The 21,872-nt window shown below is 45.5% G+C and overlaps 2 protein-coding genes across 2 annotated transcripts in view; one reads left to right on the forward strand and one right to left on the reverse strand.

The window, feature by feature from the left end:
- Positions 1-21,872, reverse strand: part of LOC134547281 (spermatogenesis-associated protein 7-like) — a 60,303-nt gene that overhangs the window by 17,308 nt on the left and 21,123 nt on the right. The window contains exons 5-7 of the mRNA XM_063391035.1: positions 10,746-10,867; positions 10,272-10,301; positions 9,133-9,464 (exon numbers count right to left, since the gene is read on the reverse strand). Of these exons, the coding sequence (XP_063247105.1) occupies positions 9,133-9,464; positions 10,272-10,301; positions 10,746-10,867 (484 nt within the window). The remainder of the gene's footprint in view (positions 1-9,132; positions 9,465-10,271; positions 10,302-10,745; positions 10,868-21,872) is intronic.
- On the forward strand, positions 3,110-8,938 carry LOC134547280 (uncharacterized). Its single transcript, XM_063391034.1, has 2 exons — positions 3,110-3,343; positions 6,736-8,938. Exon 2 carries the CDS (start codon positions 6,748-6,750, stop codon positions 8,257-8,259), a length of 1,512 nt encoding a protein of 503 aa, XP_063247104.1. The 5' UTR covers positions 3,110-3,343; positions 6,736-6,747; the 3' UTR covers positions 8,260-8,938.

Consider the following 21,872-nt stretch of genomic DNA (forward strand, 5'->3'; position numbering starts at 1 on the left):
CCCCCTTAATTGAAATTCATAAGTTCCCCTTGGTCACATGTTACCTTTTCCCCTCTTCCCGCCACTGTGTTATCCCTCCCCTATCCCCTAATTGGTTCAAGGCTTGCAACCCTTCCCCTTATCTCCCAAGTGTCAAGGTTCCATTGGTTGCCGCAAAGAGGGACTCCCATTTCTCCTCCCCTACCCCGAAAGCATATAAGCTGGTGCATTTCTTTGTTCGGGATCCAGTTCCAGTTCAGCCTGGTTCCACTTCGGTCTGGACAGTGCTATGTTGGATTAAAGTTGTGGTTCCTCTGTCTGGCTGGCTGGATCCTCCTTTCTCGCTCTTAGCGCGTCGCTTCAGTTATCCTACTGCCGTTCCGGCCTCTCCCAGGGACAAGAACCCACAGGGCTGACCCCTTCGTTCCGCTGAGGGGCGGCTCGGATTCCGCTTGCTCCGGTGCCTGGGCTGGCTCGGGGTGAAGCCAAGGGGCTTAGTAGCGGCACCGCGACAGGTGGCTGGCACCCCAGATGGGACCCTGAGGAGAAGCCTTGAGTTTCCGTGGAGGCTCTTGTCTTCCCTCTTTGTGGTCCCCGTGAGGATTGGCGGTGCTTGCACCAGGCGCGAGCACCGAAGAGTTTCAGATCCAGGGCGGTCCCACCGCTGCGAGTCGAGCAGCCTCTTCGGAGGAGCGCTCCTCGCAGATCCAGGAGGTAGCTTCGTCGGCAGCACTCCCGGCGGAGTCTTCTGTGCGCTGAGGGTTCCCCAAGACCGCAGGTAAGTACCCTCCGTCGGGGGCACGCGATCAGGACCCCCTCTCCAAGCCACGGGGGAGGGCTCCGAGGAGAAGTCTGCGCAGGACCGGGGGGTTAACGCTTTTGTTTTCTCTCCCGGTTTGGTCGTGCCCAGGCGGTTTTCAGTTCTTTTCGTTCGGGTTTGTTTCGTTCGAGTGCTCCTGCCAGCTCTCGAGGGAGGCTCGGAGCTGGGGGAGAGTCGGGTTTTTGGGGACGTTGCGTGTGCCGCGCGCCGGGAGGATCGGTGGCTTTAGCGAGTGCAGGGTTGCCCGGTTTTTAAGTTGCGGCAGTTACGGTTTTCTGTTTGAGATTTAGTTGGTCCGGTCTTGGGTGAGGGTGGTTTTTCAACACCGGCGAGATGGGTGCCTCGCTTTCGACCACCCAGAAAGGAGTTTATTATGTTCTTGTTAGAGTTTTGGAGGAGAACAAGGTTCAGTTCTCCCGCGGTTCGTTAAAAAGGCTGGTGCGGTGGCTTTCCGTGCAGTTCAGTAACACGTCTGAGGAGCTTGTGAGGAGCCCCCGTTACTGGGAGGCGATCGAAAAAAAGGCGGCCAATTCGGATAAATGTCCCCAAGATTTTATGTTTTTGATTGTCAAATTTAAAACGATCGCTAACAGCTCTCCCCTGCATGAAAAGCCGACGCGACCGCCCGCCCCAGTTTCCCGTTCCCCTTCTCCCAATCCCCGTGTTCCTCGGAAGGGAATTCTGAGGAGAGCCGCAGACCCTAGGTCTGCCAGCCCAGGCTCTCATCAGAACTCCCGGTCCCCCAGCCTCAGCAGTCTTGTCCGGACTGCTGAGGAATCCTCGGGTCGCCCTGGACAAGCGGCCCGGGGACGCAGCCCTTCCCCTGTTTCCCCACGTTGTCGACCAAAAGTTAGATTTAATCTTGCTGCGTCACAGGAGCCACAAGATGGCGCCTGCGACACACAAGATGGCGCCCGTTCGCGCCGTTCTCCTACCCCTCCCCCGCGTCCCCCTCCCCCGAAATCCAATCCCTTCCTTGACCCAACCCCTTCATACCCGCCCAACCCCTTTTATCTGCCCAACCCATTTTACCCCTTGGTCCCTCCCACACCCGCCCCCTCTGTTCCCTCCCTTGCTCCACCCATGGCTCCTCCCACATACCCGATGTCTCCTCCCTTTGTGGCCGCCCAAACCCCGCCTTCGGTCCCTCCCTTTTCCCACGCTGACACTCCTCCCACTCCTGCCCCCTGGCCCGCCCTAGGGGCGGAGCCAGGCACTTCTCCCCACCCCGGAAGGAGGCCATCTTGGAATGGTAGTTCCCACGCTGCCTCTTCCGGTTCCCACGGTAGGGAACCGGAAGACAACAGCGATGGAAACCAGGAAGTGCATCTCTCAGCTGCGCCTGTCACCTACCGAAGGGCTCGCGGGGGTGGCGACCCTAAACCGAATTGGCAGCCATTTTCACAAACTATAATTCGAGATTTATGTAAGGCGCACAAAGAGTTTGGGAGAGAGAGCTCGTACTTCCGCGGCCTCCTTCAGGCAGACCTAGCAGCTGCGACAACCCTTCCTGCAGACTTAAAGCAATTATTTTCTTGCCTGATGACACCGGCTGAATTTGAATTATGGCTTGCTGCATTTAGGCAAGCCCTGCGGGAAGAGCTGCCGCACCTGCCACTCCCAGCAATCGATGAGGGAGGTAATCCCCTTACTGTTGAATTGCTGGGAGGAGAAGGTTCCTTCGAGTCCCCTCAAATTCAGGCACTGCTCATTCCACCAGCAGTTTTGCCTAGGGTGCAAGACCTGGCCTGCAAAGCCTTTTTCACGATGCAGCCTCGTGCACCCCTGCCGCCGTTCACCCAGATTAGGCAAGGGGACACAGAATCATTTGTAGATTTCGTGGACAAGATGACTAGGGCTTTAGAAATACAAGTAACGGACGGGCTTGCCCGTAAGAGAATTTTGGAGGAGATTGTTTTTGCTAATGCTAATAATGTGTGCAAACAAGCGATTTTAAGTCTCCCTCCAGAACCCCCACGGACTCTACAGGTGATGCTGCAAGTTTGCCAGCAAAAGGTCCCTTTCCTGCTTCAACATATGACCACCGCAAGCAAGCAGGGAACTCGGCAGGTGCATGCTGCGGAAGATGCGACTCTTCGTCGCCCACAGGCCCGCAAGCCGGCAGCGTCGAACCCAGCTAGAGCACGGGTCGAGTGCTACCTCTGCCATGAAAAAGGGCATTTTGTGAGCCAATGCCCGCATAACTTGCTGGCAAAGCCTCGGCCGCAGCAGGAGGACTCCCAACATAATTCAAAAAACTAGGGGGGGAGTGCGGGCCCACCCGGCATGATGACCCCAACAGGGTGGGCAGTGCAGAAGAGAAGGCAGTCAACGCCTTCGGGGGTCACTGGACCAAGACAACTATCTCGGACTGGCATTTCCTTTACCCTTCCCAGGAGGGAACTTTCCCGGACTTGACGTTAACACCATTTTGTAAACCTTACAGGTTGAGGCTCACTCACAGTGCGCACCTCAGAGATACCAGCTGGTACCCAGTTCGCGTGGATTGCGAAGACCTTCTGGACTGGCCGTTTCAAAGGAAAGGTAAGTTCATTGTTGTTGGGGACTGTAAATACACTCCGCAAGACATTGAGGTATACCCGGGGACCTATAAGGGTGACCCCAGGTTCCTCAATGTCTGGCTGCGTTCCACTCATCCCCCAGCTTTCCACCCAAAGGGACAAATAGTGGCCCAGGCAATTCCACACACCAGGCCAGATCAGTATCAGGTTTACCCTGAGGAAAGGCCACTTTCAGTCAACGCAGTGCATCGGATCACAGAAGAAAAACCTATAATACAATGTACGATGTCCATTGGGGATGAGTCCGTTAATAAAGGTCTTCTTTTTGACACAGGAGCGGATGTCACGGTCATTCCCACCCGGGAGTGGCCGTCACATTGGGCCTTGGAGGACGCGCCGGCGAATATCTCCGGAGTAGGGGGTTTTCAATCGGCTAAGAGATCAGCGCGCATGGTGAAATTCACGGGGCCGAAAGGGCAATTGGCATATACGCGCCCTTTCGTTTGCAAATATGAACGGCCCCTGCTTGGTAGGGAGCTCATGTCTCAATGGGGGGTCACAATTAGTATCCCAGACCCCCCTCAGGTTTTTTGTCTAGCGGTCACTGAGGAGCGCCCAATCCTCAAACTGAATTGGAAAACGGATAATCCAGTGTGGGTTGACCAGTGGCCGCTATCCAAGGAGAAATTAAAGGCGCTCGAGGAGCTCGTGGAGGAGCAGTTACAGAAGGGTAATATCGTGGAAACGAATTCCCCCTGGAACTCGCCCGTCTTCGTCATTCGAAAGAGTGACGGAAGGCGCTGGCGCCTCCTTCACGACCTTCGACAAATTAATAACGTTATAGAGGACATGGGATCCCTCCAACCAGGAATGCCATCCCCTGCCATGCTGCCCCGAAATTGGAATCTGGCAGTTATTGATCTGAAGGATTGCTTCTTCCAAATTCCCCTACATCCGGATGACGCACCGCGTTTTGCCTTCTCGGTGCCTACCATCAACCGAGCGGCCCCAAGGAAGAGGTATCACTGGAGGGCTCTTCCCCAAGGTATGAAGAACTCCCCGGTGATGTGCCAGCTGTACGTCTCTTCCTTGCTGCGTCCTGTGCGCGCAGCCGCGGAGGAGGTTATCATCCACCATTACATGGATGATATCCTCATTTGCGCCCCAACAACAAGCGAACTGGATAGAGTCCTCACACGCGTAACAGATTTGTTAGTTGCTGCAGGGTTTGAGCTGCAAGCAGAGAAGATTCAGCGGATGCCACCCTGGAAATACCTGGGGCTGGAAATCGGACGGCGGACCATTGTTCCCCAAAAATTGGCTATCCGGACATCAGTCCGGACCCTTGCGGATGTCCATCGACTCTGCGGAGAGTTGAATTGGGTGAGGCCCTGGCTGGGTCTCTCCACGGAGGATCTAGCACCCCTCTTCGATTTATTGAAGGGGGGAGATGAGCTTAGCTCTCCCAGGGCGCTCACCGCGGAGGCAAGGAAAGCACTGGAGAAGGTACAACAGGCGTTGTCATCACGCCAGGCGCACAGATGTGACCCCGGCTTACCCTTTCGGTTCGTGGTGCTGGGTAAGCTCCCGCATCTTTTTGGGGTCATTTTTCAGTGGGATTCGAACACCACACAGCATGACACCAAGGGCCACGGTGGGAGAGATCCACTGCTGATCATAGAGTGGGTCTTTCTTAGCCACCACCGGCCCAAGAGACTTACGAGGCCACAAGAAATCATGGCTGAGCTGATCCGCAAGGCACGTACGCGCCTTTGCGAGTTGGCCGGTTGTGACTTTGAGTGCATCCATCTCCCCATCAAATTATCCTCGGGCCAGATCACCAAACCCATGTTGGAAACTCTGCTTCAAAATAATGAAGCTCTACAATTCGCTCTGGACTCTTTTACGGGCCAAATTTCAATTCATCGGCCGGCCCACAAATTGTTCAATCTGGATGGAAATTTTGAATTGGCATTGAGGAGTGTCCGAAGTGTAAAACCACTCCAGGCCTTGACCGTTTTTACAGACGCGTCCGGGGCTTCTCACAGGTCAGTGATGACCTGGGAGGATCCCGAAACTCAGCAGTGGGACAGTGATGTTGAAATCGTTGAGGGTTCGCCTCAAGTCGCTGAGTTGGCCGCAGTCGTCAGGGCATTAGAGAGATTTCCCGGACCGCTAAACATAGTTACCGACTCTGCCTATGTTACAGGGGTAGTGTCCAGAGCTGATCAGGCAGTATTACAGCAGGTTTCCAACGACGCGCTTTATGCGCAGCTCTCGAAGCTTATAAAGCTTGTGTCCCACCGAGAGCACCCCTTCTACGTGATGCACACAAGGTCGCACACAGATTTGCCAGGGTTTGTTGCAGAGGGCAACAGGAGAGCAGATGCTCTCGCTGCTCCTGTGACAAAGACCCCACTGCCTGACATATTTCAACAGGCACAGCTCAGCCATGCTTTGTTCCATCAGAATGCACCAGCCCTGGTCCGCCGATTTCGTATCACCCGGCAACAGGCCAGGGCGATTGTGGCTTCGTGCCCATCGTGTCAATCCCACTCCGTGCCGACCATGCACGCCGGAGTCAATCCCAGAGGGCTGGGAAGTTGTGAAATCTGGCAGACCGACGTCACCCATGTGGCGGCGTTCGGGAGGCTCCGGTACGTGCATGTGTCCGTTGATACCTTCTCGGGTGTAGTCTATGCCTCCGCACACGCAGGGGAGAAGGCCTCCCACGTCATCCAACACCTCATTCAGGCCTTCTCTTTCATGGGCATCCCCAAGGAAATTAAAACAGATAATGGCCCTGCGTATACTTCCAGGGAGCTTGCAGATTTCCTGCAGCAATGGGGAGTTGAGCATAAAACGGGCATCCCTCACTCCCCCACGGGTCAGGCCATTGTTGAAAGGACCCATCAGAACGTCAAACGGGTCCTTCAACAGCAAAGACCAGTCCTGAAGGTTGAAACTCCATCAATCAGATTGGCAAGGGCACTTTATGTGTTAAATTTCCTAAATTGTTCTTATGAAAAACCAGATCCGCCCGTTGTGCGGCATTTCAATAGCAACCGCGACTGGGACCTGAGTGAGCAGCATCCGCCGGTGACCGTAAGGTTTCCCGAAACAGGGAAAGTGGAGGGTCCACTGACGCTTTTGACGTGGGGGCGCGGGTACGCCTGCGTCTCCACTGATGCCGGGCCGAAGTGGATACCATCCAGATGGGTAAAGCCTTATATCGAAAGAAAAACAAAAGTCCGAGAAAACGAAAAGCCTCAAGTCGCCTCCGCGGCTCTCCGCCGCAGAAGGCGTGAGTCCAGTGACTCAGAGGAAGAGGAGGAGCAGTCAGAAGGCTGGGAGGACCCCTTTTTCTGTGATTTCCCACTTTGTAACGATTTGTTTTTCTGAGTTTCTGTTTAGATCCGTCCAACCATGAGCGCCAAGACTGCCATCAGTTCAGCCGTCCTCTTCGCCAGTCTCCTGACCATCGCCCAGGCGTGGCTCGTCCCCCAGCCGCAACAGAACGTCTGGGCTGTCTTGGCCAAATCACTGGGCCAAGACCACATATGTCTCAACCAAGCGAGTGCCGCGAATCCCATGGCATCCTGCCTCGTGGGGATCCCATTTAAAGATCGTGAGATGCCCAAGATGCTTCTAGGTTATGCTCAAAAACTTAGACAAGAAGCTGCTAAAATGGAGCATAACCTAAAGCATGCCCATTACATCGTCGCGTGGTACAATTATATTAAAAGTCTTCCAAAGTTAGAAAACGAGCCTCAGGAGCTAGAGCTTCTAGGTTCCGCCAGAGCCGAATCTTGTTTTCATATCCGCAACGACCACGTCCAGCGTCACCACCGTCATTTTGTCTCCTCCAAAGCCCATTTTAATACTCATTGGTGCAACGCTGTGTCCTTTAGTTATCCTCCAATCCCTCCCCAAAAATCAGCCCAAGTCTTTGCCCATCCCCGCCAGCTTCCTAGGGGAACATTCTTGATTTGCGGAGACCACGCATGGGCAGGTATCCCCTCTCACCTCTCCGGAGGCCCGTGCACCTTTGGGACCCTCGGATTGTTTTCACCCAACAAATCACAAATTTTGGATTGGGTTACACAAAATTCTACAAATGGTGCACATCTATTGGCACACTCTAGAAAGAAGAGAGAAGACTACTCTCTCAAAAAATTGGCAGACGATTGCGATGAGGAAATTATCCATTGGAGCAGATCTAAAGGCATCGCAATCACAGTATTTGCGCCGTGGGTCGCCATTGCTAAGACCCTCGGAGAATTAGGCCATTTGGAATGTTGGGTAGCTAAGCAATCCCGTTTGACTTCTAGGGCCCTATCAAACCTCCTGAAAGATGAGGAAATTACGAGGCAGGCAACCCTCCAGAATCGTGCAGCCATCGATTACCTCCTGCTCCTCCACGGTCACTCGTGTGAGGAGTTTGAGGGGCTCTGCTGCTTTAATTTGACATCTAGGGCCAAGGGGACTCGCGAGGCACTCAAACAAATGGAAAACATGATAGGAGACATCAAGCAAGAATACGGGGACTGGCTCAGTAATTTGTTCAAGGGATGGGGGATCTCGGGTTGGACGGGATCGATTCTTAGAACTGTTCTGTTAATTGTTTTTGTGCTTTTTGTTGCTATTGCCAGCCTTGGACTAATGAAAAAGATGTTGCAGAATTTGATTTCTTCCTCCACATCACCACTCAAAGCTGAAGTCCACCGAGTAGCCGTTGAAGTAGGCCCAGAAGTGTTCAAGGAAGAGGAGGAAAGCTTCGTTGATGAGGACGAGCAGGCTGAACAGCTTGAAATCATCGTGGAAGAAGTGCGCAGCTTTCCTCGAGAACAATGGCCTACTCAACAGCAGTGGTTTGCAGAATCATACCCACGTTCTGAACACCTGGTGGACCCCCCTCAATTCGGATATCTGAGATAGAACTCACAGGGTCAAAAATAAAAGAAAAGGGGGAGATGTGGTGGTGTGGATGGTTGGACTTTCCCCATTTCAGTATGTTAAACCTCAGTTGGACTCCACAAAGAAAGTTGGGACAGTGTAAGCAGGAACAAGCAGGTGCTGTGAAGGACTGTGACAAGGAAAAGAAGGACAGACGAGGGAGAGGATTTAAAGAGAGAGACTTAAGGAAAAAGGAGAGGGTGCTGAAAGAAGGATATAGGAAAGAGGGTTTTGAGGCAGAGAGAAGTTGAAAGATATATGGGTGGTTTACCAAGTAGGAAGGATTTAGATATGTGGGAAAGATGAAAGGCTGGTGGGTCCTATATTGTATGTTCTGCACAATGTTGTATGTTCTGTACACCCCCCCCTTAATTGAAATTCATAAGTTCCCCTTGGTCACATGTTACCTTTTCCCCTCTTCCCGCCACTGTGTTATCCCTCCCCTATCCCCTAATTGGTTCAAGGCTTGCAACCCTTCCCCTTATCTCCCAAGTGTCAAGGTTCCATTGGTTGCCGCAAAGAGGGACTCCCATTTCTCCTCCCCTACCCCGAAAGCATATAAGCTGGTGCATTTCTTTGTTCGGGATCCAGTTCCAGTTCAGCCTGGTTCCACTTCGGTCTGGACAGTGCTATGTTGGATTAAAGTTGTGGTTCCTCTGTCTGGCTGGCTGGATCCTCCTTTCTCGCTCTTAGCGCGTCGCTTCAGTTATCCTACTGCCGTTCCGGCCTCTCCCAGGGACAAGAACCCACAGGGCTGACCCCTTCGTTCCGCTGAGGGGCGGCTCGGATTCCGCTTGCTCCGGTGCCTGGGCTGGCTCGGGGTGAAGCCAAGGGGCTTAGTAGCGGCACCGCGACAAGTAAGCTGCATGTTTGTCAAGGAGATCCCCAGAGCAGGTTTTATGAACAGAGTTTTGAAATGCCTTCTTCCTGTTGTGACTGCCCAAAGGTATGTGAGGCTGCAGGAGGGGTGAAACAGATGATCTCTGGGCACTAGGAGTGTGAACTGGTGTCTGAGACAAAGCACACACAGCAGTATTTGAGATGGTCTTTCTTGCAGCAGGAGCCAGCATCAAAGTCCTTGAAGTGAACTTCTGACATGATACAGAGAGGAGCTGCTCTCTCTTTGTCCTGGGATAGTTGCTCTGACCAGACAATGGGTGACCATTTTCCAACAGTGCCCCATTTGTCTGTAAGTTAAAGAACAAAACTGACAGATAAATTGCATGAGAATTTGCTAGAGACACTATTTCCTACAAAGTAGCTCTTTCTGAAGAAACTGTTTTCAAACTGGCTCAGTTGGTTTTAAGAGGTATAACTGACTTGATCAGTTCTGGGAACCACAGTTAGTGGTTAGTAAATAAAGCCATACTGCCACTGTGCTTGAGCTAATTAACCAGTCCTTCACCTAGTTTCCTTTTCCTTCCTTCTGTTTATTAAGCTGGGGTTTCTAATAGCAGGTAGTCTTGGGAAACTACAGAAATCCCATTTTCCTTGCCAGGGCTGACAGAGGGAGAACAAGAGACCTTTTTTCTTCCTCGGACATTGTGTATTAGTGCCTGTGGAATTGATGACTCAGTGGCCACCTCACAGTCCTCCTTCAATGGTATCTTCTGTTCTCTCTCCTTGTGTGGCTTTGAAGGTGTGAGCATGACATCATCTCATGAGTCTGAAGTCCAGCAGAACCACTGCTTTCCTCACAAATATCACAGATGAAATTGTGATCTATTGTTTGCTATTCCTCTCACTAGGAGAAAGATTTTACAAAACAAAATAACGCAAGTTTGAACTGGATGGTGTTTGTCAACTATATAATTGGAAATCTAGTAGTAAACCCACTATGATTCTTGAATTGTAGAAAGTCTTACAATCTAAATATAGTCTGCTGAGGAATTTTTGCCTGAGAGAGACACTGGACTATGGTAGGATGAAATGTTGCAAGAATTTGTTGAGGTGAGGTCCACTGGCAGAACCTGGTGAAGAACAAGTCTACTCACATTAATAAGGGGTTGTCCAGTTTCTGGTATCTAGCAGAATAGATAGAAATAAGATTAATTACTTTAGGGTCTTGGTTTTACCAATAAGTAATGTTCTAAAATTCAGGGAAATGCTGTAAAACAGCTCAAAATGTGAGAATACACAGAAAAATACTGGAATTTCATTCTCTTGAAAGTACTGTGTTCTCTTGAACACATTTTAGTCACATAACATGGGTGCCTGCCTCTGCAGGCCATGTAGGGACAGAAATGGTTCAGTGGGAGGACAGGTGCCAGGTGGCAAAACTGAGAGTCAAATATTATCTCTGCTTGACTAGACTATAAAAAGCCACACTGAACAAACCTGCACGTAACTGCCGTGCTACAGGCACTCCCCACAGCACAGAGCACAGCTAACTAAAGGGGAAATGGGCTTTTTCACATGGCTCAATGCCACCTGTGTGACAGGCCTTACACTGCCAGAACATCACATACCTTCTGCAGCTTTGGAGAAATACTTCTGCACTTGACTGGTGAGGCAGGAAGACCAGATTCAAGATCTTTCTTGTATTTCTCAACGGTTTGGATTAGTCTGTCTCTTCTCTGCTGGTCCTTGTCTGTACATGTAAATATGAAAATACAATCTGTTCCTGTTACATCAGTGATCAGGTTATAGAGTATCACCATTCTTCTTTTTGGTCACTAAAGACTATTTTGTCTCCTCCTGTTAATACCATGTAACAAACAGAGAATGCAATCATTCTGCCTTTTACAGTTGGCTCTTGCTGCTTCTGTGCTCAGCACACATCTAAATTTGAAATCAGTGGGAGCCAGGACTCCTTTACATCTCTCAGTCAGTAATGAGCTACTGGAGGGATAAGAGAGTATTGTAACATTTTGTTCCCATCCTGTCCATCCTTTCCCCTCTCCTAGACAGAAGCTGAGACAGGTCAAAACAGAAGAGCTGAGGCAGTTGAGTAAGGATGCAAGTTTACATACTAAGAGTTGAATGACCAAAGCCAGGCTGCCACTGTGGTCTGCAGGCTGCAGTCCCAACAAAGTCCTCATTCTGCCCTGCTCAAACTCAGGCTAAGAAGAGTAAGGTGACCCTTTTGTTAGTCCCTCACACACAAAATGAACAGAAACAGACTGAGCCCTTTGGCACTGGCACAGAAGCTGTGGATGCCCAGTCCTGAAGTGTCCAAGGCCAGGCTGGGTGGAGCTCTGAGCAACCTGATCTAACGCAAGTTATCCCTGCCAAAGACAGGCAAATTGGAACCAGATGATCTTTAAGATCCCCTTCAACCCAAACCATTTGATGATTTCATGACCTTCTGATCTTCCTGAAAATATACAAGTGAGAGTAGAAATAGGAACACTTATTCTTACAATCATTATTGCTGTATAGCATATTATAGAATTTAATATGTAATATATATTAAGTATTATAAAATAATAATAAGAAAATACAGAGGTAGGAAGCAGATAGGGGTTACCTAAGGCTGTAGAAAACCTCAAGGGCATATTTATGTATAATACAAAGTGTCTCACAATTCACCATCCTTTGTCAGAACTTTACTTTTAACAATGCAAACAGGAATGATGCATGAACAAAATTTTCAACTCTTTTTACCTGCTGTGTTCCTTCCATGCACAGCTCTGAGAGAAAGTATATGTTGATGGGAAACAGCACAATTCTTTTTTAGAGAAATGTTTAAAAAATATCCTCCCTCCCCCCTCAGTTCTAGCTGAAACTAAGGACTCACACAAAATATCGATAAAGTGAGGTTCAGTGAGATCCTGTGAGCTGCATATGATCTCTTGAGCTGAAAATGCTGCTCTGTCAGGATTTCCTCATTCTGTGGAGCTCTGGCACATGGTAGCACATGCCAATACTGCCAGGCAGGCCAGCAAAGAAATGTGTTCTGCTCCCTCCCCTTTGGTTGGAGCTGCAGAGGCTACTTGAAGATGTAATTCTAGAGAGCTGGAAAGGCTTCAGGAGGGTTGGTGAAATGTGACTTCTGTAGTGTGATGATGCTTTGATTAATAATGACTTATTCCTGTCAAAATTCACAACAGGTTCATGATCAGCCCAGGGTCCCCTTACACTGCTACTGTGGCAAGAGACTAAAACTTGGCCTCAAAATATGTTGTGATTTTTTTGCTAATGAGAAGCTCCTCCTCTGAAGGGGTGTAATTGCAGGCCATCTCACTAATGTCACAGAATAACACCTGAAACCTGGAGAAGCAGCACTTACAAAGGATGGGTTTTTTGAAGGGGGAGATGCACTGACCTGTATTTAGTACTGCAAATTTCTGAATTAATAGGAGGGTTACCGAGTGTTAGTCTTACAGTACTATTTCTTTTGGAAAAGAAGCAGCTGAAACTCTTTTAAAAACAAACCAAAACACTTATATACTAAATGGGTGGCTCCTCCAAAGTTTGTGAGAGGTCTTATACAGGGCACACGATCACACAGTCTAAAATGGCCTCCAGGCTGTGTCCTTTTCATTGAAGAAAACAGATTTCACTGACAGCTAAAACCAATATATAGTTTCCCGAGGCATGTAATCTGGCTTTCTAGTCTTGCATAGACATGAATTCATAGCCTCATCCTATTAAGAAAAACATGTTGACAATGCTAAATCCTATTTGGATGACTGGGAAGCAGGATTATACAACTCACTGGAACAAATAACAAAATGTACTTGCTCAGTGGCACTCATGCAGATATTAATACCTTCCCCGTTTATTTCAGTTTTCACTGGGTCCAATCAAAGGAAACCCCCATTCTGATTAATTGCATTCTGCAATTATGAAAAACAGCAGGCAAGGTAGCTTGTGTGGTGTCTGTGCAACAGTGCCACCAGTCAGGGAACCAGGTTTCTTTCAGGACTGTGCCAATGGCTTGGGAGCCCTCAGGAAAAAGTGCCACTTCTCCCTTCTGTCTGGGCACAGGTGAGGCAGGACAACTGAGCCTTCAGAAAGCCTTGCCAAGGGCAAGAAAATAAAATGTTCCAGGTCAAGGAGCCACAGGTTTTAAACAGCTTTTGTCTAGTATTTCACTGATATTTTGACTATAAATATGGGTTATAAACATGCCACATGGCAGCAAGCCTATTCAAATATGTCCTATTCCAGTGCATTATAGTTTTATGTGTGGGATTGCATTTTATGGAAATGGTTTGCTCTGGCTCACCCTTGGAAAATGTATGGTTTATCCCAAGTCTGTACCCTCCCTGCAGTATCCTGTATCTGTACCCTCATTGGCTGGAGAATGTTACCGCGCCCCTTTGAACCTCTGTGATAAGAATGCTAAGGCAGAAGGCTCTGCCCCTCTTGCCCCTCTACCCCTGGAGGCCTCCTGATGCTCCCTTTCCCTCTCCTCCCTTCCCCCCCCTTTCCCTTCCCCTCTCCCTCAGTGAATAAACCCTCACCTCATCAACATCCCACCGGCATCTGAGTCTCCTTGCCTGCCAGCGCGGGAACACCACGACCCCATAAGACCCCGGGGGTCTCCGGGGGGCACTCCCCGGGGACCCCCCATAAATTTAAACAACAACATTTATGTTTTGAGGAGTTAGCAAAAGCTCCTGGACAGACTGTCTCACAGCAACTCTCCCTCCCCTTTCCTGATCATTTCATGTGCTGGGTTTTGTATGTGCCACAGCCAGGTAAGGCTGACTGAGGGGTCCTGCAGCAGATCCTGGTTTGCTGACATGTCTGCTAAGGGATTTACTTGCCTAAACACTTTCCAGCCCTGCTCTCCAGTTTCTCCATAGGAGAAAACAACCACCTGCCCATTATGTCTTTCTCCAAAAGCTTTTTAAAAACAGCAATGATCAAGAACAAAATAGAAAATAGCATGAAAACTTTGCATGATGCTTGGGGTTTTTTTCCTTTTTCTTTTAGAAAAGCAAAAATTAGCTCTCCCTTGCCTTCTGATCTCATGTCTTAACTGAAGAGTTTAAGAACTGGCTGAACTGCTTCCCAGGGAATAGAATCATGTAGTGTGGCCAGTGCAGGAGTTATTCAGGCAAATGTATTCAACAGCCTTTCTCTTAAGCTCATTTGCTTGCTAAATTATTGTCCTGCCTACTGTGGCAGGCATTAATTCATCAGTACTAGAGCACAATTTCACTGGTACTTGTACTGATATCTATACTTGTCAATGTGACAAAGGCAGAGAAAATAAAAGGGATTTGGTTGTAATCTGGTCCCTAAACCAGAGGAAGATCAGATACTATAACTCCCACTCTGTTTTCCTGGCAGTTCTTGTTGCTTGCCATTTGATAAAACACTTTGTCTTTCCTCTGCTGCTGTGTGGAAGTCTTGTGTACAAAATGAATGGGCACTAACTTACCTGATATAATAGAAGCAGCTGAGCTGATAATATTGGTTGATCTGAAGAACACAAAATTATTCTGGTTGGTTTTGTTTTGGTTTTGTTTGTTTTGGGTTTTTTTTGTTTGTTTGTTTCATTTTGTTTCGTTTTGTTTCGTTTTGTTTTGTTTTAATCCAGTTCCTTTTAGTTCTACTTATCCTTATCTTACATAGGAAGAAGAGTTGTTAAACACCTTAGAATATATCCACAGCTACCTCCTAAAAGAGAAGGTTATTTTTGGGTCTCTGGCAGAATTTTACGGCCCAAATATGAACATAGGATGTAAAACCAGAAAAGGCTTCCCTTGTTTACCAGATGTTACAAAACTCAGTGATTATAGTTAGAAATAGAAGCCACACCTTGGCTCATGCCTTCATTCTTAACTCAGAATGGAAGTTCTTTAATTCCTACCAAGAGTTTTAAAAGAGTTGGCTGATGTTTAATTCCTCATGACTTTTGAAACAACAAGGAAGTTTCAAAGGACTGTGGGGAAAAGAGAAGAGCAAAAGTGGTAAATGAACTCCAGACTAGGATCAGTCCTGAACATAACAACAAAAGGCTGTTATAAGACTCATTTGAAGTAATGTGAGCAGCACCAGTCGAAAAGGTAAAACACAGAACCTTGCTAACTAGATAAGAAGAAAAGAGATTTTGAGTGTTGTTGCATGAGATAAAGGTGTTTGTTTAAAAGACTTCTGTTACCTCCCTGGCTTTGTTCTGTTTGTCTGCATGGCATTTTGACTAGGAAATTAGAACAAAACTACAGGTGTTTACAAAATGGTGAATGGGGAGATCTGAAAATGTAATTAGCAGGTGTTTCTAAAGCAAGGATCACTTTTGATATTGTAATATTAAATTAGTTCTTTCATTTATCTGAAAGAAAACATAAAATCATTTCTCATAAAGCTTGAATAACTACAGTTTGGGAACTCATGAATAATAAAGGGGTGGTTTACTGTAACAAAGTGATGTGCATTGCTCAGTGATGAAGATGTAGAGAAGCAGCATACTTTTCAGCATGGATAATGGAACATCTCCACTGTAAAAAGGTAGGCTCTTACCTAAAGAAGGAGAGTCTTATCTGGGAATCAGTGTCACTAAAAAAACATCCATACCTTCTTCTAGACAAACAACAGCCTGTAATTTCCCATAGTGACAGAGGAGCCAAAATTAGTGGAATACCACAGCCCACAAAGAGTGGAAACCTCAAGTGTAAGTACAAGGAGCCTTTACTTCTGCTTCCTCAACAGTTGCTGTTGGAATTATACATCCTACCTTAAAATTTGACTACCCAAGAAGCATTTACAAATTGGGAAGGATACAGAGAAGACCCATAAGTATGATGAACTCTGGATAATAGTCTCCTAAGAGTCAGATTTAAGGAGCTGAATGCATTTAATTGAGCAAAAGGATGGTTAAGAAGTAAACTTATTCCTGCTTAGGACTACCTATAGACAGAATAGAAATTAAACAATACAAATGCATCCTAGAGGAGAGGTATAAGTTGCTCATAGCAAGGTAAGTTAGCCTTTAATGAGAAGTGAGATGTAAATAAACAAGATTTGGACATCTGAACCCTTTTCCCACACAACTTTCAGAAATAGCAATGAAAGCAGAGAAGACTTAGGGAAAAAACAGGCTATATAACCACAGCAGTTTATTCTTGGTGTATCTGTGAAACTCAGAGATATGTGTCAGTCATCACAGATCACCTACTAACTTCTCCAAAACCTCATTTTTTTTCTCACTTTTTGCTGCTATTTTTAATTGATATAATATTAGATTTTTGGCTAGTGTAATACACAGGGATATAAGGAGAATTACTTGTGGAGTTCACATCTATGGGCCAGGTGCTGTAGTCTGCACTGCTAACAGTTTGTCTGGTGGGGGAACTGCTTATTTTGGCATTTCAGTGCAAAAAAGACCATTTCTTCAGCAGAAACCAGTGGTGAGGCTCAAATGCTTAGATTTGATTTCAGAGGCTCTTTTCTATGTTAGCTGTCCTTACAAAATGCCTATGTTGGCACATTAAGCTACAGGACATGGGTGTTTTTTAAGCCCCAAGGTTTGGTTCAGCATGATTTTTTTTCAGCAATATTTAAATGCTACGATGCTATCAGGTGAGTGGATAACAACAATTTTAAAGGGGAGGAAACATCTCTGAAACACCAGATAGAACAAAGAAACATTTCTGAGTGGCACTGCCTGTTGTTGTTTGCCACATTGTTTTCTAAGCATATGCCAAATTCCGCACCTTTTACTACTGTGAGTGCCCATGTTGACATTAACAGGATTTCCCCGGGATTAAGGCAAAAAGTAATCAGCTCTCCACAACAGACAGCCCTTTCCAGCATTTCTGAATTGGTTGAAACATTTGGCCATAACCCACATCTGCTCTGACTGGTTCTGCCCTACTAACACATTCACGGCTCTCAATGACACGTGACACAATTCCAGTGTAGATCTCACCAAAATTAGGAGAGAACACACTCTCTTCTCTTCTTTAAGCAAAGGCTAGATTTGACTTTCCCTACTCATGTAGGGAAAGTGGGGTTTTTTTAGTCTTTTAGTGAGCATAAGTAAAGAATTCCAGAATGTGGTGTACAAGAGAAATGTCGAGATGTTTCACTCCTGTTTAAAGTAATGACTGATTGCTACTTTCCCTTTGGCAGCAAAAGGTAAAGTCAGTGCACAGTGGCTGGGACAAGATTCCTGTTCTCTACATCCTCCAATAGCTCCCACTGCACTCTTCCTCCCTTTTTAAAAATACCCCTTTCAACAGCACAGACTCTGGAATTGTTGGTAAGGATGGTTTGGTGATTAAAACACTATAGTAGGACTTGGAAACATATCCATCGTTCCCAGCTCCAGAGTGATCACAGGTATGTTAATTAATCTCTGGTGTCTTAATTTGTTCCCTGTAAATTAGGATATTAATGCTCATATACTCTGCTTCAGCTGGTGCATCACTATGGGCAGATACTCCCAGAAGATGATCTTGAAATGTGCAGTGCCACTGTGAAGAAAGTCAGATCCCAAATGGAGTTGGGTGCATAGTGTAGGATTTGTAGTGTGACAAGAAATTCATGAACTAGACAAGTTGTTTAATCATGGGTAACAGCTGAATGACACAGTAGTCATACATCTGATAGTCCTTTTATTGCAGCTCTCTTGTGAGGGTGGTATAAGCATTTATTTTTTACAGACTACAAAACTTTTTATCAAAAAACAGCTCACTAATCCTCTGCAAACCTACAACGTTAGAAAATTGATGTTTGCCTGTATAAACATATTAATTTTCACTGATTGCCAGATGATTTGTTCAATTGCCCAAGATTCATAACAACTGAGATTCCTCATCTGTAAGGATAAAATTATGTTTATATAATTGACTGTGTACTCTGTTCACAAAAACTGTGGAGAAAATTCTGGAATTTTGTATGTCTTTGAACTGTCAGGAGAAACAGCTTGTTCTTTTTCACAGGTGCTATGGGCTTGAAAATCACAAAGCAACTTCATTTCCAGCTGGCTAAAACCTGAATGGAAATTGTTATTTTGACTAATGTCTGTCTCATGCAGAGAATTATAAAGGGAAAAACACAGATTATAAAAAGACCAGTATGTGCCACATCTAACCACTTAAATTCTCTGCTGGTACATGGAAAAATAAAGTTCCTCCTAAAGAAAGCTATTATTCTTTTTTCCAATTACTAAAGCATATGTTTCTGCACACATTTGTTTGTGTTTGGGTTTCATATTTATAAAAATGAGTCACAGCATATGAAGTAATTATATGATCAACACTTCCCAAAAGGTGAACAAGAAACAGTCACATGGCTTCTTGTACTTACATAAAATATTACTTGTAATTCCTTTTGGGTAATTGTATATCCCGTACTCTTAAAAGTCCAGGGAATTGTGTAAAACATACAGTGGTCTGAAAAGCTCATCTTGCCACCGTTAGTAGTTCACCTTGACATGGTAATCAAATTGTAGCTCAACAGAGAGAAGAAGGAATGGCTTTTCTTAAGATCAAGGTTGTAGACACCTGGAAGTGTGCTCAGAGAGGCAGATTTACCTTGGGTTTTTCTTCAGGAGATTCTTTAGCTTGGGTAGAGTGACCTGGCTGCTTCCTAGCACAGCTTCCTAGCATGCTGGTGTGTGTGTGTTTTGCTGGACTGATACCCAGTACTCTGCTAATGGAAGCACAGCAGATACTGCAAAACTAGGACCAAAAAAATGCATGAGAGCAACCCTTGGGGGACACACTCTCTTTACTGGAATGGGGGAGTAGGAAGATAATTTGGGTAGGGTGCCTTGGACCACTCCACTTCCCTGTACTGATGAATTTGATAGAGTCAAAGGGCTGAGCTTTAGTATGAGGTTTTCAGAACTGCAGGATTAGCTAACAATTTGGGTGCCTCATTCTCCTGTATGAGTTGTGGGGCTAAGGCCTTTATAGATCTCCTGTTTAGGGTTGCTTTGATTAATCTTTCATGAGTGTTTTTCCCTAGTTTTCTGCCAGCTAATCTGGGACAGCATCATAGGTACATCAGCCAAGGTTTCTGCTCCCCTTGCTGAGCTGATAAGCCTCAGGAGATATAACTCAAACTTGGACTCTTCAAATCTGGGGCAGAACATCATTGTAACATGGAAATAATGGTTAGAAGAGACTTCTAGAGCTGTCTTATGCTTTCAAAGTCCAAAAATGTGATCCAACTGCTAAATATTAATTGTTAACTATTAATCTCTAATAACTGAGAAATTTAAAGGACCTTCTGGATGCAACAGCTAAGTTTAAGTCTCAGGCTCAGTGCTGTATAAATAAATAAAGCACTGATTTCAAACAAAATTACGCTGACTTTTCTACTTTGTTCAGATAGAAACAATGCCTCATAACATTTTTTTGCCCCAGAACTTTCACAGGTCCAAATTCTTCTTTTTGATCCGTGAGACCTTCTGAAACCTTGTCACTGGTGCCTTCAGCAGCACACTTTATCCTCTTTCCATACTCATTAGATGTTCTTTCTAGGAAGAGGGCCTTCTGCTGAGAGTAAGAAATGTAAACATCTTCCTACACAGACTCTTGGAATGGCCAAGGAATTCCTGTTTTCACAGTTCTTTCATAAATCATGCTGTTCCTGTGACTCTTAAAACACCTCTGTATAATTTTATCTCCATAAGAACACTTGTGATGATGAACTGTATCTCTCATATCCCTGATCTCTGCTGCATCTACAGCTAATATACCTTTCCTAAAGCATGAGACAGACACATGTTTTTCAATTCTTCAAGGGAAGCCAAAAAATGGCCCATGACATTTAGCATAAAGACATTGGAGATTCAGTTTTACAGCTACAACAAAGCCAACTCTGGGTTCAAGAGAAGTGACTGCTCAGGAAGTTTTATCTTAACTGTTTCTGCCTAACTTTTGTCAAAAGTTAGTGCAATTTCAGGAGCATTTCAAATGTTAATTTGACATTAAAGAGACACAACTATTATTTCACCATTATTTCACTACTATTTCATCCAGTGATACAAATGTGGGAATGGTTCAAAGCTTTGCCAGAGGAGGTTCAGACTGAACATCAAGAAGCATTTCTTTCTCAAGAGGGTGGTCAAACACTGGAACAGGCTTCCCAGAGAGGTGGTCGATGACCCAAGCTCATCAGTGCTAAAGAGGCATTTGAACAATCTCTTATTAAAGGTTTTAACATTTGGTCAGCCCTGAATTGGTCAGGCAGTTGGACTGGATGATTACTTCCAGGTGAACATTCCAGGTTCCTTCCAGGTGAATATTCTATTCTATTCTATTCTATTCTATTCTATTCTATTCTATTCTATTCTATTCTATTCTATTCTATTCTATTCTATTCTATTCTATTCTATTCTATTCTATTCTATTCTATTCCATTCCATTCCATTCCATTCCATTCCATTCCATTCCATTCCATTCCATTCTCACAAACTGATGAAATTTGGCACTTTGTATTCTTGACAAACCATACTTGAAGGTCTTTAGAAGAATTTTTATGTGAAAAAAAAATCAGCTTATTCAATGGCACTCTTACCCACTGCAACATTAGTAACTTCATGAAATCTAGAAGTGCAGAAAGCCCAATGAAGCAACAAATTTAAAACAGTGTCCTTCTAAAGCCTAGAACTGAAAATCCAAAATATACCTGAACACATTCAGGAGAAAGTCCTATCCACTGCACATCTCACACTTTGTACCGTTCTGAATCTGCAGTGCAACAGTACAGATGCCTTGTGAAATGGTGCAGCTTTTTTATAAGAAATATTTGCAAATTCTTTACAATGTTTTATCTGCTGTACATTTATTCTTAAAATGAAACAAAGTGTTGCAGTCTCCGCAAGCTGTTTTTCTTCTGACTTCTCAGAACTAATCTTTGTAGCTGTTTCAGTCTTTCTCTTTAGTTTTACAAGTTTTTGTATGTCTCCATCACTACCGAGTGACCTGAATTTTCTTCTCTGCCTACCACTGAAACGTGTGGTATCCAACACAGATCACACATTTGGAAAAATCCAACACAGTTCACACATTTGGAAAACAAGGTTATACCCAACTGAGTGTATGGATTGAGAACAGATAAGAAAATATATGGCTTCAGAATGTGTACCTGTCAAAGTTCTAATAAATGTCAAGGTTTTAAAAGCACTCTACATTTAGTAACTAGCAAAAGTAATAGTGGGAGATGGTTGTGGGAGAAAATTGTACATGAAAAGAAAAAAAATGCTGTAATCTTGTACTAAGCAGAAAATTAGTTTTGTCCCTTCATTATTGTAGTAGGCTGGCAAAACAGACTTAATTTATTTTGTTTATGCAAATTATATTTGATTATGCAAATAATAAACAGAAACTTATTTTTGTAGGCATAAAGTCACTTTATACTGCTCAAATGATTTGCACATCAACCCCAACAACAGCAACTGTACCTCCACTGTGCTACTGCCCTACTTAACACTTCAGAACACAGAAGTTCTGATGCACATTTTTCATGGTGACTTCTAAATTTTAAGTTTTATTCTTTGAGGGATAAAATTTCTTTTGCCAAGGCAGACATTTCTGGAGCTAACCTGTCAGGAAAATGACTTAGCTTCATGTTTTAGTGAAGATAAATATTAAATGACACAGGTGATTTGCATTTCCCCAGTGGGCTACTGACAAAAGGTATATTGGGTGCTCACTTCCTCTGACTGGAGTATCACATTATGG

Source organism: Prinia subflava, chromosome 2 (assembly GCF_021018805.1).
Source record: "Prinia subflava isolate CZ2003 ecotype Zambia chromosome 2, Cam_Psub_1.2, whole genome shotgun sequence".
In the NCBI taxonomy this organism is placed as follows: Eukaryota; Metazoa; Chordata; class Aves; order Passeriformes; family Cisticolidae; genus Prinia; species Prinia subflava.